The sequence below is a fragment of the Podarcis melisellensis genome, assembly GCF_964234715.1.
Source record: "Podarcis melisellensis genome assembly, chromosome: 4".
NCBI classification, from domain to species: Eukaryota; Metazoa; Chordata; class Lepidosauria; order Squamata; family Lacertidae; genus Podarcis; species Podarcis melisellensis.
In genome coordinates, this window is record NC_138531.1 from 22,546,659 (window position 1) to 22,563,824 (window position 17,166).

General features: G+C 42.4%; 1 protein-coding gene across 2 annotated transcripts in view; it reads right to left on the bottom strand.

Annotated features, from left to right (window-relative positions):
- Positions 1-17,166, bottom strand: part of TMTC4 (transmembrane O-mannosyltransferase targeting cadherins 4) — a 53,061-nt gene that overhangs the window by 9,235 nt on the left and 26,660 nt on the right. For both annotated transcript variants that reach the window (XM_081908199.1, XM_081908200.1), the window contains 6 exons: positions 15,418-15,515; positions 13,088-13,180; positions 9,170-9,331; positions 6,767-6,969; positions 3,497-3,668; positions 3,272-3,403 (listed from right to left, as the gene is read on the bottom strand). In XM_081908199.1, coding sequence (XP_081764325.1) covers positions 3,272-3,403; positions 3,497-3,668; positions 6,767-6,969; positions 9,170-9,331; positions 13,088-13,180; positions 15,418-15,515 — 860 coding nt within the window. The remainder of the gene's footprint in view (positions 1-3,271; positions 3,404-3,496; positions 3,669-6,766; positions 6,970-9,169; positions 9,332-13,087; positions 13,181-15,417; positions 15,516-17,166) is intronic.

Genomic DNA, 17,166 nt, shown 5'->3' on the forward strand with positions numbered 1-17,166 from the left:
TAACACAGTCATGGTATGTTCAAATAGCATCAACAGTTGCCAGGAAAAATAAAAAATGTAGCTGAAGGGAATGTGACACAAGAATTAGAGGGAAGAAAATAATCAGAGAACAAACATCCCAGTGAAAATGCAATAATTTTTTTAATTTCCAACACAAATATTTACAGAAAGTTGTAGGTCAGTGAAGAACATATTTGAACTACTCGATCTTCGGCTGACTCTGCAAATTTCAGCCCTGCAGGTTTCTGGAAGAACTCTTTTAGATGGGGGGGGGGCATGCAATTGAGTCCACAGCAGGCCCAAAATGGACGTAGAAACCTGCCTCTCCTTATATTGGGCCTAGGCCTACTTCAGCATCATAGGTTAATGGTATTAACCAGTGTTGGTGCCTATGCCTTCGCTTAGCATGCTGGTATTGGCCACAGAAGAGGGAAGGAGTATACATTGTTGGTTGTGGCAGCAGCATCCCGAGCCAACTAGTCCAGGCATCCCAACATGTTTGTATACCAGCTAAGGCCCGATCACTCTATTTTTACTTACCAGCAAATAACATTCCCACTGCCAAACAAGTGTAACAAAGCAATTGGTTAAACGATGGCAACTAATGAATCACTTTTCCCTGCCAAGAGCACCTTGAAACACAATGTGAAAGAAGGGTACTGTATACTTTTATTTTATTTGTATACCGCCCTCCATCTGTTTATCTCAGAGCAGTTCACAACATAAAAATATAAAATTAAAAAACAAAACGCATAATAATAGAACAAAAACAAACCAATAATAAATTCAATAAGTAAATAAGCTGCTGATCTCCTCCCACAACATGTTTGAAAGGGTATCAGATGTAACAAGCTGAAGGCCTGGTTGAAGAAAAATGTTTTTGCTTGGTGTCTAAAGGTGTATAATGAAGGCACCTACTGAACCTCCCAGGGACATCATTCCACAAACAGGAAATCCTACGTGCACACCATACAGTACAGTGGTACCTCGGGTTACATACGCTTCAGGTTACATATGCTTCAGGTTACAGACTCCGCTAACCCAGAAATATTACCTCAGGTTAAGAACTTTGCTTCAGGATGAGAACAGAAATCGTGCTCCGGCAACAGCAGGAGGCCCCATTAGCTAAAGTGGTGCTTCAGGTTAAGAACAGTTTTAGGTTAAAAACGGACCTCCGGAACGAATTAAGTACTTAACCTGAGGTACCACTGTACATCCAACTCCAAACAGACCTTATGTTTTCAGAATTAAAACAAAAAGGAAACTGCCATATTCACAATTGAGGAAACAGAAGCCAGAGGCTACATCTTTTACAAGCATTCTACAATAAGGAAGTGTGAAACACTGTGTACCACAAGAGTGTGGAAGAGGTATAGCTGCATTTTGTTGTGTGACAAAAAGGAACGGTTCAACCATGGGGTGGAGCTGCAGCAGTGCTGTTCTGTCTGCATGGGCAGTGACAGAGCCAATACAGTGCTCCTGTCTGCATGCCCTTATTCCTCCTGAATAAGTGGGCTAAACAGCTCCTGCCCGCTCCCAAAACAATCAGGGACAATGTGTTCCCTAGATCCACAAAGATTACCGCTCCTGAAAAACAAATGCTATACACAACAGCCATATATTGAACTATTATAGTTCCTCCGTTCCGTCTCCCTAAGGAACCCTAGGGAAATCAGTTTATAAGAGAGATGGAAATCTGTAGCATGCAATTCTTTGTAAGTGCCCTACAGGTTTTTCAAAATTGGCTGCAAATACTGGTGATACTGAACATTTTGTTTGCTTTGGGTCTTGGAACTTCAGATTTTGTGTACTTTTTTTGGCTTACCAAACACAGTAAATGGTCTTTTGCTATCTTTCAGTAGGAAATGTGGGACATAAATTCAATGAATCATCGCCACCACCTTTTAGAATAAAGCATAGGCTAGAAAATTTCTAGTTCAGGTGTTTTAACTTTTCTGCATAAGCTAAGCCCTGAGAAACAGATACGGACTGAGAAAAGGATATGGATTGCCAAGCTCATTCATGAACCAATTCAACTTTGATGCTAGGCAAATGTGATACACTGTTGCTTTTTTATATCCCACAACTGCTTTTAATAATGCATAAAAGCAGGGATTGACCTGATTTCCAGAGCAGCATTATGCATGCAAAGAACAATACAGATCTTGAATTGTCTGTGATCCTCTTATGCTCATTCCTGCCATTAAACGCCACAGTAAAAGAAATCCTCTGCGCGGGATAACTTTTAAGGTTGCATCTTTACTGGGACTGATAGTTTTGCTTAGGAGTTAAGCAAAGCAGTCTGATTTCTTCAATTGCCATTCCTATAAGCCCAGCTTGGAAACCTGGGCTGCAAACCAGCATATGACCACTTAAATTAAGACCAGGTAACCTGGCACTCAACATTGAATCAGGGATCTGAATCAGTGGCGGAGGAAGCCGCTCAGACACCTGGGGTAGTGCGCCCATAGGGGCGAGCCACCCATTGGGGCAGGGCAAGGGCAGGGCACACCGTGGGGCTCCTGAATCTGCCTGCCTCCTCCCACTCAGCCACCCTATAGGTGGGGTGGGGAGGCAGCCTGCCTATGTAGCTCGGACATACTGCAGGCCCCGCGGTGAGTTCTGCCTGGCATTTTGTCACCTCCCTCAGTGGTAACACCCGGGGCGGTCTACACCGAATGCACCCCCTTCCTCCTCCCCTGATCTGAATTAGTATTCACCAGCCTTTTCGGACCCAGGACCCACCTTTAACTAAAGATTGTTTGGGGACCTGTTTCTCTTTCTTTCTTATGTTTGTATGGCGGTAGTGCTGTGGCTGCAACCAACCTTGCATCAGGCTGCAACCTGGTAGTAGCTCCCAACACACCAGTTGAAGACCAGTGCTCTAAAGCAGTGTTTCCCAACCTTGTGCATCCAGCTGTTTTTGAACTACAACTCCCATCATCCCTGACTAGCAAGACCAGTGGCAAGGGATGATGGGAATTGTAGTCCAAAAACAGCTGGAGGCACAAGGTTGGGAAACACTGCTCTAAAGGATGGGAAAGGCACATAGGAATGTACCACAGGGATGTAAGCTGCATTTCAGATCCAAATGACAAAGGAACCAAAAATACTTTTTGAACTTACTTGGTGGTGTGGGGAATGACTTAAAAAGAAAACACTTTCAGATTTTTAATTTCCTTTACATTTGTTCAAAGTTTTACTTCAAAATAGGGATTTGCCTTTACAGAGTGCAATGCATATGGCTAATGCGTATTACTCCAAAACTTACTTTTGCATTCAGTGGACACACAGACAAAGCACTCCTAAAAAGTTGTTCTTCAGATCTCCACTGGTTACTGCGGATAACACAACGCCACACATTTACCAACAAGAGGCCCAGCAGAGCAGCAACAAGAAATTTCTTGGAGAGAAGAAACACATGTTAGGAACCACAGTTTAAAGCTGTGTGTGTATGTATACCTGTTGTCAGTTATATGGATCCTTTTGTCAGTACCTTTTTTTTAGCTTGTCTGCTCAATAGACTGAATCCGTATGTAATCAGCATGCAATAGCCAATACTCGGGAGGTAGGTTACTCTTTCTGCAACAACAAATCCAACTCGAAAGAACAGATTACTTGCAGGAAGGAAAGGGATGATGAGAAATCCCAAACCCAATGTCAGGATTCTGGAAGGCAGAAAGTAAGTTACAGGATGAACAACGCAAGCATGACTTCTTATGATATTTTTATGCTACAACTTAGTATCTGCATGTAAAAAGCTGGGATTCCAAAGAATCTGTTTGAATTCTGTCTTTTTTAGCATGGAATCTTTAGAATCCATGCTAAATTCCATTCAGCGACATCAGAAATACGGTATCATATGGGAAAAATTCATGCCATGGCTCTTTTCTATACTAATATCTTCCCAGGAATGGCAATGCTGTTGCATGAAGGAACTGCTGCATGGGCTCCTCTGTGGGGAAACCTGGAGATTTCTAAGCAGGGTGAGAAGGAACTACTCAGTGGAAGATCTCGTATCACTAAAGGTCATGTTGGAAAAGACTCTAAGCAATTCAGGAGTTGTGTTAATGATGTCCATGTGCTTGCCATGTAATAGTTTGGTGATCCAAAGTTTAACATAACGTACTCAATCTAAACATTCTAAATATGCATGGGAAGCCCTGGTTTTGAAGCGTTTACCTAAAAGGGGGAGGATTTAGTAGGGGTGTATAGCAGTGTATAGCAGTTTGCTGGGGCTCAATAATGAGGTGAACTGAGGTGATTTCACCACTCCCTGAGCTGGACCACAGGGTCACCAAAGCACCCAGTCACTCCCCCCATAAGACCTCATGTTGCTCTGCTGCTCTATAGTTTTTGTACTCTACTTTGTGTAAACTATATTTCTATGTTTCCCCCCATGCCCATATGTTTCCCTAGGTCCATAGGCTTTGCTATCTGTGAAGCACTAAAGTGCTCTGGGTGATTTTGTTGTTGTTGGAAGCAGATCAGCTGAAGATTTTTTTTTTTTAAAGTAAGATGCTTCATTTATCTCCCCCCCCCCCAAAAAAAAGACCACTGTGTTGCTTGGGTGGGGTGGGAATCCTCTCGAGTGCTTCAGCACTCCACAGGCACTATTCTGAACACTTGCGCTTTGTAATGTCTATCTATAGGAGGACACAAGTACAAGAACGTTAAGCCAACCGCTATGAAGCTGCTAATAAAAGTTATTTTAAGGTAATCAAGAGAGGCAACCCCCCACTCCCTCCTCAAAATTATGAAGCTAATATGGATGTGCTGGTTTCAGTCCATTTCTGGAAGAAAATGAAAGTGTTATTGACCTTTTCTTTGTTTAAAATGTCACATTTTAAAAAGTTGTCTTGCACAAGACCCCCTGGAACTGCCCACCTGTGATTTGGTAAGTTTAATTCACTGTGGAGAAGCCCCCATGCCTGTAGATTTAATCCCCACTTCAGTCATAAGGGCAACAAGTTATAACTGCTTTTTAGATTCTCCTGATATTTAGTATGTATAATGAGAAACACTAACAGACACAAAGTATTTCCTTGTGGCATCAGGGTCTAATTTTTAACAAAATGTCTCTACAGTATAATTTACTGTTTTACCACTGGTATCACTGGGCACAAGAGTTCTTCCTACTTTATGGTTTACCACAGATCATGTGTATCTGCTTTGCTTTCTCCCCACTATAGGTAAAGGTAAAGGGACCCCTGACCATTAAGTCCAGTCGTGGCTGACTCTGGGGTTGCGGTGCTCATCTTGCTTTACTGGCCAAGGGAGCCGGCATACAGCTTCCGGGTCATGTGGCCAGCATGACTAAGCCGCTTCTGGCGAACCAGAGCAGCGCACGGAAACGCTGTTTACCTTCCCGCCGGAGCAGTACCTATTTATCTACTTGCACTTTGACGTGCTTTTGAACTGCTAGGTTGGCAGGAGCAGGGACCGAGCAACAGGAGCTCACCCCATCACGGGGATTCAAACCGCCGACCTTCTGATCGGCAAGTCCTAGGCTCTGTGGTTTAACCCACAGCACCACCCGCATCCCCTTCCCCCGACTATACCCAAGCACAAATGATTAACTGCAAAAATCCATGTTTATGTCAGGTCTCCTTTCTGTGATTCCAGGATACTGTTGTGTTTGTGCATTCTGGATATCATCCAGGAACACATGTATGGAAGAAAATATTTTGATAGCTTATCATCCAAATATTAGCATACAAACAAAAAGAAACTTTTAAGGATCTGCCAAGGAAAATGAGGGGGCAGGGCATCCAAGGTATCTTAAGTGAAAAATTCCTGAAGCAAAAATGCAAAATGTAATCACATCTATGTGTTGTACACAAACCAAAAAGATGGCAACCAGCACAGGGGTTAAGAGTGCAAGCTGTGACACTGCAGGTTCAAAGCTCACACCTTAGGCAAGCCACTATTTCGCAGGAATAAATACTACCTTGCAGGACTGTTGTAAAAATATGGAAATAATGCACATGAACTGCTATTAAGACTCAGAAGCACTATTAGGTCTTGTTTTTATTTATTTTTAAAGGGAAAAGCTGGATCAAGATTAGCAAGCATCCTTGTGGAGGAATAAAAGGCCAATTTGAACAAGGTGCACTTTTGCCAATTAAAAGGATTAAATGTTTGGTTCAAGAACACCAGAACAACACCTGTAATATCTTCTCAAAAAATATTGTTTCATCCTCTTAAAGCAACTTTCATTTCTGTAAAACGACAGGGGTTCCCCTAGCCCACCCCATATTATTTTCTCTCTGACTGTTTACTGATGAAGAGTAATCACTCTGGGACAGCATTTTATTTTTTTAATCAACAGCCAGAACCATTTTTTTTCTAAAAGTTTTTTTCTTAAGGGTTTTATTATTATTATTATTAACAAAAGAAACATTGTGGAAAGAGGCGAAGGAAAACAACATACTTCAATTACACTTTATTCTGACCACAAATTACTTTTTACCCCCTACAGAGTTAAGGATCTGAAAATGCCATTTCAGAAAGAACATAAAGCAGCCATCCGTACCTCCCTTTTACAAGTTTGCCTCCCCATAGTCAGTGTAAAAAAATGATGGAGCCAAATTGGGAAGAGAATGCAAGTTGGAGCTATAAATATTTATTTGAACTGGGTTTGCCAAGGTATATTGATTCCACTGATTTGTTGTTATTTTTTTTAAAAAAGGAAGAGGAGGAAGATGAAGAGTGCTGGAAATAAGAAAACCCAATTAGAAATTTAAAATTCAATAATGTCGTTTACCTTCTCTTCTGGCTGTCTTCTGAGCACAAGGCTTGGCACATCAGAGCAATTAGGCAGAACCAAAGAACTGCTAGTGCAATTATTCTCCAGTCACTGACTGATTTAATAAGGGGCACGCAGCCCATTGACCAATCAAAACACAGCCACCAGGGACACAGCAGCAACCATGCATTCAACGAATAGTAGTAATTATAGTTTATAGCCTGTCAGTCAAAGGAAAAACAAACATTTACTTCATACTGAACTTTAAGAGGCTGTTAGGAAGGGGGGAAGGGGGTAAAATCACTACTACTTTTTCAGATCGCCTAGTTTTTATTTAAGCCTCCTCTTTAACAAAACTGTTTATCAGATAAAACACCTATTGGCTCCAAGACTCTAGCCTAATCAAATGTAAGTTAATTAACGTTATCTCAGTGTAATTGCATGTTCTGCTGTCCCCTGCTCCACACCATACAAATTTGGCTGCCCAAAAGAATATTCCTTTCTAGGAAAGCTTGTATGGTTACAATCCAGTGTGTGCCACTGGCAATATCCCACTTCTGGCTTTTGCTCAAAGTTCTTTTGCTTCAGCACCTAACAGTGGGCTCTGCCTTATTCAGCTCCAGAGGTCAAAGCATAGAGAACATATGTGACTGAAAAACTATGGCTACTCAGATCAAGACAGTTCTGTATCATTAATCTAACCAGACTGAGGTAGATCCAGCAGAACCATTCACTTTGAAGTAGACATTTCCAAAACAAAAAAAAAATCCCCTGATCCATAGGTGAGCATTAATTTTTTTTAAAAAAAATGTGTGGGGAGACCTTGGTAATATGCCCCCCTTGTGGTGCTGGCTTAAACTGGGCTTTGGGCAAGAGGCAGGGTCTCACAGCCCTCCTACCTCCTTCTTGAAGCCCAGTAAACACTTGTCTGGCTTGGGAAGGAGGCAGGAGGACTCTAGGACCAGTGGCGTGCAGCCAGTGGCCCCCGGGGACTAGGCTAGTCCCTTAAATGTTCCCCTGGCACCTCCTTCCCAAAGCCCAGGAAGCTTCTGCCTGGCTTAGGCAGGGAGGAACGATGCTCACAGCACAACGTCGTGACACACAACACACAATCACCTTCGCAAGCTGGTGCCTCTGGTCCTAACATTTCCCCTATGAAAAAATTCACCACACGTCACTATCTAGGACCCTGTCACACCTTCCCGAAGCCAGGTTAGCACTCACTGGGTTTTGAGAAGGTGCCCTCCTCGCCTGTGTGCCCAGTGTGACCACATTACTTGCACTACCCAAAATCTGCCTCTGACACCAGAGAGGGAGTGACACCCTCCTTGGGTGCTTTTGCCTTGCTGGAATGAGAGCACCTTGAACTGTGATAATGCTTCATGTGCTTGGAAGGGAGATGGACGTGGCCACCGGGACCACATAACACCGGTCCTGAGAGATCTGCATTGGCTCCTAGTACGTTTCTGAGCACAATTCACAGTGTTGGTGCTGACCTTTAAAGCCCTAAACGGCCTCGGTCCTGTATACCTTAAGGAGCATCTCCACCCCCATCGTTCAGCCCGGACACTGAGATCCAGCGCCGAGGGCCTTCTGGCGGTTCCCTCATTGTGAGAAATGAGGTTACAGGAACCAGGCAGAGGGCCTTCTCGGTAGTGGCGCCCGCCCTGTGGAACGCCCTCCCTTCAGATATGAAGGAAATAAGTAGCTATGTTATCTTTAAAAGACATCTGAAGGCAGCTCTGTTTAGGGAAGTTTTTAATATTTAACGCTGTATTGTTTTTAACACTTGATTGGAAGCCACCCAGAGTGACTGGGGAAACTCAGCCAGATGGGTGGGGTATAAATAAATTATTATTATTATTATTATTATTATTATTATTATTATTATTATTATTGGTGTGTGTGTGTGTAAACTTCTGGCTTTTGCATGGCTGGAATGTAACCCACTGTACAAGGTCAAGAGTCTTGTTCGTTCCTCTACCCCTTTCTGCCCCCAGCTCTGTCCACAACTGGTGTGTGGCTGTCAGAAGTTGCCCATAAGCAATGTGGACATTGGACTGAATAAGGTTCCACACCCGATTTAAAAGATTCATATTCTAAAAGCATCATTCATTCAGCACCCTCAAGGAATGACGCTTTTACCACTTTGATGGTTCAACTCTTGTAAGCTATGTATGAACACACAAAGCTGCCTGATGCCCAGACTGCTGGCTCATCTAGTCCAGTACTGTCTACTCTGACTGGTAGCAGTCCACAAAAGCTTTTTTGCAAGTCTACCCTTGGGAGTTGCCAGAAACTGAATGGGAGAACTTGCTACGTACAAAGCAGTTGTTCTGGAAATGACACATGGCCCCTCCGCTTTTTTAAAATAGTTCTTAATTTGTTAGCTCACTGAAAAGCAACGTCTTTGCCACTTACCCTCACAAATATACTGTCTGCAAATGAAGCTGGGTTATCCACTTCAGTAAATGCCGGTGGTCCTGTGCCCATAATCCGCCAGCGCACATACAGCATGGTGGCTCCTCCAGATAACAGAAGAGTCATCCTGAACAGAAGTCCTTTTCTAAACACCACTAGACTCTAGAGAGGAAGAGAGCAGAAGAAAAGGGAAAGCTCAGGTCATCACAATTTTTTCCTTTTAAAAACAGCAAATTTAGACAGATGGGTGTAACAGAAAATGTGTAGTGGGGGAGAGGGGAGGTAGTACTAATGCTTCTCTAACTGTGCCTTCTACTGTCCCAATTAATGATAATGATGATAGTAATAATAAGGGCTCCTGCGCTTGTAACAGACACATGGTAGAAAAAGTTTGGTTGCTGTATTGTACCATGGTGATTTAATGGTGAGCGAAGCCATCATCATTAAAGACATCAGATCCCTATACAGGCGAGGCAGAATACAGACAATACAACGCTGCCAACGAAGACTCTGCCAAGCATGGAGTAAATTGTGCAAGCAGCCCTGTGCTGCATTTATATTCCATTTTCCACAGAAGTGCAGAAAAGGCACAGCAGTCAGTGTGGTGTGGTGGTTCAGCGTGTTGGACGCAAGTTCAAAGACCTATGCTGCCCTGAAGCTCACTGGGTCACCACCTCAGGCCAGTCTCTTAGTCTAACTTACCTCATAAAGTGGTTTTGGGGTGTGTGGAGAAAACCACATGCAGCTCCTTGCAAGAAAGGTGGGATATACAGTACATGGACTTAGGTGCTGCCTGGTGGCGCTTAATGGGGTAGAAGCAGGAGGAGACAAATTGATGCAGTAGCCTGGAGCTGGTGTAATAATCAAGCCCAATTCCGCCACCGCCCCTCTATTCTCTTTTATGAGGCTGCTGCTAATGGGGATCCCACCAGTTACATTTCTGCCTACTGGCACATTCAGTGAGTAGAACATGGGAACTTTTGTGCCACCAGAAAAGACACTGGTGTCACTTGGCATGCAGAGGCTAGAGGGCTGGGTGGAGAGGTACCTCCATCCAATCCACGACCCCATCCCATCTGGTTCAAAGGGTTTTAGTAAGTATCCTGGTTTTTAAAGATAAAGTAAATCTTGAGTCCCTCTTGCTGCGAAAGAAGGGTAAAACCAATGTGGACAATCTCAGAAGCCAGCTTTCCCCTGTTGCCATTCTGCCGCCCTTACCCAGTGGACTAAGATGTAAGACTTTGATGCGCCTATCCAGGATCGTGAGAAGACAGACAGTTTATGCAAGCAGTGGAAATAGATGCACCAAGAAGAAAAACAACATTCCGTGCCCAAGTAATCCAGGATTTCTGAAGAAAATTGATAGGTCTCAAAGCCTCTCCTCAGCTTCATATTTATTTTTTTCATGTTTGGAAAACTGCAGGAAGATGCCTGCATATGAGAATCAATGGTGGTCCCATTTGAATCCTGGCCCAAATTAAGTTCAACAACTGTGAGCCACATGATAGCGACATAAAAGTTTGTGAGGCAACTGTCGTTATAGCAACACTGCCAGTTACTAGTGTAGGGTACAGATATGAAATTCTTCAGCATATCCTCATATTATTAGTATCCTACCTTGCAGTATTACAGACACAACAGGGAACTGCAAGAACATGAAAGTCTAATAAATAAACTTGCTGTTTGCTCTGGTTCATCTACACCATCAAGATTTACAATAAAACATAGGCTCCAATCTTCAGCATACTGACTTGGAAATGTGCCCCACTGAAATCAATGGGGTTTGCTTCCAAGTAGGCACGTTTGCAGTTGGTTGCAAAGGGAAAGAAGATGCATAGTATTATCAAAGCTTTTGATCAGGCATGCGAAACAGCAAGTTTCTAAGAAGAATCTGTATATATTTTATTTGTTACATCAGGCACAAGAGTACTCTCACTGCTTTAACCACCCTGAATTTATAAAATTTAGAATTTATCATGGTGGCAGTAGTTATTTAAAGTATGGAATAGCCACCATGACATAGCATTTCTTACTCAACAACCACATGTAGCATTTCACTGTATTTGACAGAAGACATGCCACACTTTAAAACATTCGACTAACAAATAAATAACCGACACCCTGTTTTATTTTGTACAGTGGATACGCAATGTAATATGAGATTTGGCAGCAGCTCACAGCAGTTGACAATTGCTAAACACCAAAAACAATCAAAGGAGACTGCTAACACTAGAGTTTCAAATTCTGCGGTAAAATGTCAAATGAACGCTTTAATTTTCAGCAAAGTTTTTTTTATATATATATAAAACCATTTAGCTTAATGGGCTACATTGCAGGGGGTTAGACTAGATGACCCATGGGGTCCCTTCCAACTCTACGATTCTATGAGTCTATGATTGTATGAAATCCTGAAGAGCCACCAGCAGTCATTGTAGACAATATTAAGCTGTAGACTATGTCCTTGAAGCTCTCATGTTTCTAGGCTCACCATGTAAGGAAGAAGAAAGCTCTCAACAACAGATTCTAGCTTCTCTGAGGGAAATAAGAGGTCACTTTGGCTGGAGAAAGCTCTCACAGAAGCCATTAGAGAGAAAGAGCTACATTAGGAGGCTGAGGTCTGGAAATTTGAATAGTCACTTAGCCAAAAGTCTAAGCCCCACCCCCAAAAAAGGAGGGAGGGAGGGAAGAAAAAAGGAGAGAAGACAGGAGTGATGCTAATGAGAATGGGCACCAGGAAGAAAAATCTAAGGGGCTTAAAGAGATGCGTGTTGTAGCCTGGAAGAGGTTTAGGAAGAGAGAAGCAAGTGTTGGTCTGTCAACTTGTGGCCAGTCAAAAGCAGGATAAAATGGAATGAAAAGTATGGACTTACAAGAACAGAAGACAGTAAAGATATGAAGCTAAACAAAGGAGACCATAGGAGCCAACTCAGCTTCCCCAATAAAGTATTTGAGGGGACTGGGGGCCCCAAAATTGATGGGCATTACCATTCAAATGATGTGAATGCACTGTTTCTTATGCGGGGGTGGGGTTAAGGTAAGCTTAACCCCCCCCCCGGCCAATATTTTATTCAAGTTTGGACCCCTGAAAGTAAGCCTGGAACAAAGGTTCCCACAAGGCAGGCGTAGGCAAACTCGGCCCTCCAGATGTTTTGGGACTACAACTCCCATCATCCCTGACCACTGGTCCTGCTAGCTAGGGATGATGGGAGTTGTAGTCCCAAAACAACTGGATGGTCGAGTCTGCCTATGCCTGCCATAAGGCCTGAACTACATAGGGTGAGGACTGGGGAAATTCTGTACGCTACTGCTGCAGGAAGGAAGTGAGCAAGCCAGGGGACTTTAAAAGTTCAGGAAGGCGATTTTTAAAAAAGATATATTTGCATTATATTTTTTTTTAAAACCTACACACAAAACAGGGACGCAAATCTACAAATCACCTCCTCCACCTACTCATCTTAAGGTGGCACAAAGCACAATGTATATTCATTGTTAAAAAAAAAAATCCAAAACAAAAAACAGAATTGTGATTGGAAGACAAGAGTTGCTATGTCTGCCCTATTGGAAAATGAAATTTTAAAGGATGTAATTTTGTTATTCTAAGAAGAGGTCATCTGATCCACATGATTAACTAGTTTTAGTAGCATTCCCTCTGATATTCAGAGCAGTGCTCCACAGAACAGTTGCAGTAAGTCATGTTAAAGGATCTGCAATATTGAGGCTTATTGGAGCTGAGATCATGAACACTCACATTTTGAAGGCAATGTTCTGTCATAGTATTTGACCTCCAAATAATCTCACTTACTAGATCAAAGAACAGCTTGATCTTTCATGCTGCTGTAGATGTATTGACGCTAACACTTAAATGCTAACTGTATGAAGTTAAAGCGGCAGCTCTTTTAAATATATAAATGGAATCACCTCCAGCGACTTGTCCTTGCGCAGTATCTTCAAAAGAACTTCCAAAATATTGAGCTTGTTAATCATCACAGCGTCAAAAAGAGCGTTCAAACCCTAAGAAGACAGGGATGAAAACAAAACAGGGAGAAGGTGAAAGAAGGTTAAGAAAGAAAAAGGAGAGATTTCTCTCGTTTAAATTTTGGTATGTATTTACACTATCTCCACTGCCTTGCGGGATATCGGCAAGAAGTCCCTAAGACGGTTGGATGAAACCTTGTATGCCTCCTTCTGGCAACTCCTGCAGCCAAGCTGGTGCCAAATGTATTGCTCTGCTTTCCTATGGGCCGTATCAGTGAGCTCGAAAGGACGGACTTGTTGTCTGGGCAGCCCAGGACCTCCATACATACTGCCCAGGATTGTGCCCTGCGAAGGTCTCTTCCTAATGCAGCAGTTTCCCTTCACCCCCAGAGGCACAATCCACTGTCTCTTGAGAAAGATGGATACCAACAAGAGTTACACCATGCAGTTCAATAATTACTCTGGATCTCTTAAGCCTCAGTTCAATCGCTTAAAACAAGCCTTTCCCAGCCTGTTTTGGACTACAACCCAGCAGGAGCCATGCTGGCTGGGTTGATGGAAGTTGTGGTCCAAAATGTGTGGAGAGCATCAGATTGGAGAAGGCCGGCCTAATCCACTTCATTTAACTATTTATTTGTTTAAACAGAATTTCTATAACTGACATGAAAGTTTTTTTTTGTTGTTTTAAAATCAGTATATACATTTTATGAAATAAATAAATAAATATATACATTTTATGAAATAAATAAAAACAGCTGCCTAATTTCTGAAAACCTCTAAGCGGTTTACCATAGGTCATCCTGAATGAACTGTGCAAGAGAAGCAGGGGAAAAACTTTGGAACAAAGCTCAGATCAATGTTAATATGCAAAAACACCTGAGAATCAAACCAGGAAGTTAATCCAGAGTATTGACATCTCGGTTTATTTAAACTAACTTTGGAACTTTGGTTAAAATAAGCCAGTGTCCCCAAGTTTTTAATGTGGCCCCAAGTGAAACTGTGGTTTATTCTAAAATATTTATTGAAGTTTAACAATTACAAAGAAAGAAAAACAAACAGTAATAATAATAGAAAAGATTACAATGCTTCAAAAATACAGGAAAATACAATACTAAAAAAGAAAGAAAGAGGGGGGGGGAAAGGAAAAGGAAAAAAGAGAAAACCCAAAAACAATACAGCTAAGCAATAACATTTAAAAACAATAACATCCAGTATTTTCATATCTTTCATATCTTTATCTTTCATTTACTTATTTCCATGACTTCCTCACACCTCCCTTTTTGTATTCTTAATTCATAATTGTTTCAGCAAGTCCTTTCCCTCTTTCTGAAATTTTATTTCTGTGGTTTATTCTACAATGAAAGGGGAAGACTTATCTCTCCTTATTTTGTCTGAAAAGGAGGACGGAGCAGTGCCTCAGCCTTCAGTTCACTGCAACTCATTCATGAGGGCCTTCTTGGTAGTGGCGCCCGCCCTGTGGAACGCCCTCCCATCAGATGTCAAGGAAATAAGCGACTACTTAATTTTAGAAGACATCTGAAGGCAGCCCTGTTTAAGGAAATTTTTAATGTTTGATATTTTACTGTGTTTAAAATATTCTGTTGGGAGCCGCCCAGAGTGGCTGGGGAAACCCAGCCAGATGGGCAGGGTATAAATAATAAATTATTAATTATTATTTATTAGGAGTTTTTTTTAGGAGTTGATGGAGCTGGACTAAAGCTTGAGTGACTTCTATGTAACCAATAACTTCCTACTGTCATTATGTGAATGGTTGTATAGCATTGCTATGAAAAGTCTTCCACACTATGCCTTCCTTGCATGTGGTGAAGAGTTGAGTCTCACACCAAGAGTCCTAAATTATCAATCTCATAGAAAGAAATGGGAGCAACGAGGCTGCAATACGCTCTTGCAAGTCTTAACCAAGTATAATACAGACAGACTTGGGAGACTATTCATGGAACCATTGGTGTACATTCTTCAGTAACACCAACAATAACTCATGTAGTGAAATCAGCACTCAGCACACCTTCAGACTTGGCGAACACCAAATCTGAAAGCATTTGCAATAGAAATCAGAGAACAAAAACAGGAAAAGAGGAAAGATTGTTACTATTGTTGTTGCTGAATTTACCACATATTTTCTGTAAGAAAGCCTAAGCGATGCACAAACCATAAGGGACACATAGTTTGCCATATAAAGAGAGTTTATTTAACAGTGAGCTGCTTTTGGCTGATAAGAAACGTCAATGTTTAACTGTTAAGAGAAGACTTACCAGTATTGTGATTCCTTGTTCTTTACACAGCATGGCTAGAGCTCCTAGGAGGACACTCAGTAAGACCCAGGCAGTAGAAAATGGGGCTCCTTCTTTACCTATCAGTTTAAAAACAGGGCATAAAGAAAAGAAACTGATAACATATAGAAGCATTGACATTGGCCATAGGTGGAAAGCTGTTTTGGAATAAGTTCTGTCATTCAAGGTTATGCTCTTTGTCAATTACTGTATTTTTCACCCTATAGGACGCACTTTCCCCCCTCCAAAAATGAAGGGGAAATGTGTGTGCGTCCTATGGGGCAAATGCAGGCTTTCGCTGAAGTCTGGAGAGCGAGAGGGGTCGATGTGCACCGACCCCTCTCGCTCTCCAGGCTTCAGGAAGCTATCCGCAAGCCTTGGGAGCCCGGTGCGACTTCCCGCCAGGCTCCCAAGGCTTGCGGACAGCAGCCTGAAGCCCGAAACCCGGGGAGCGCAGCGGGGCGCACCCCGGGCTTCGGGCAGCTCTCCACAAGCCTTCCTGCCGGGCTCCCAAGGCTTGCAGATAGCATCCTGTTCTGGGGGGGGGATAATATTTTTTTCTTTATTCCCCCCCAAAAAACACTAGGTGCACCCTATAGGCCGGTGCACCCTATAGGGCATAAAATACGGTACTTTAAAAACGTTTAAGATAAGAGAAAATGTGGTCTGCTTTTCATGGTTGAAATTTTCAGTAAGACAGATAGAATGTAGACACACATGTTCATTCCATTAGCAAGTTACTGCCTGACATTAATATACAATAAATTCTGTTAGCAAATTTTAGGCTTCTGCTACAGATTAAGGGTACAGCACAAGCTTTTTAAAAAGCAATAATATGCACATAGATCTACCAAGCAAGTCAAAAATATCCCTCTGAACAAAAATACTGTGATTAAAATTGGCTGCTTTCCCAATACCAAATGGGAATTTTCTGAAGCCTTTCCACAAAATGTTATTTCGCACACCCTTCCCCCCACAGCAGTGACTTCAGAAAACCCTTCCATTTGCCAACTCCATAATGCTACTGATTTCAAAGTCACAAAGAGAGGACCTGTTCTCACTCCGCATTCTGTGCTCCAATATGGATACCCACCTAAAGTGCAAAATAAATGTCTCTTGGTTCGTCAGAAAGGAACATTAATAATTAATTAATTAACGTTACTTATAATTCAACAGTCAGGGTCAAATGAGACAAAATAATGGAGATCAATGAGTGGGCCTCATTTCTTTTTTCATTTATTTTCAAAGCAGTCTTGGAGTTCTGAACGGGATGAGGATCACTGCATTGGATGATGGGATTTAAACCTTCCCCCTGCACCATTCACTTGGTCTGAACACATACTCCCCACAATCTGCTGGTTGTCCTGTTTACCTGTATGTTTGTACACCTGTATGTTTTCCTGAATGAGGAAAGTAGTGCTTACATTATAGGGGCTGGTTTTGACCTTTAAAGCCCTTCACGGCCTAGGACCCTCGTGCCTACAGGACCGCCTCTCCCGCTAAGCCCCATGGAGAGCCTCAAGGTCCATAAATAGCAATATCCTAGTGGTCCCAGGCCCTAAGGAAGTTAGATTAGCTTCAACCAGAGCCAGGGCCTTTTCAACTCTGGCTCTTGCCTGGTGGAACGCTCTGTCTCATGAGACCAGGGCCCTGCAGGATCTGATTTCTTTCCGCAGGGCCTGTAAGACAGAGTTGTTCTGCCTGGCCTTTGGCTTGGAGCCAATTTGATTC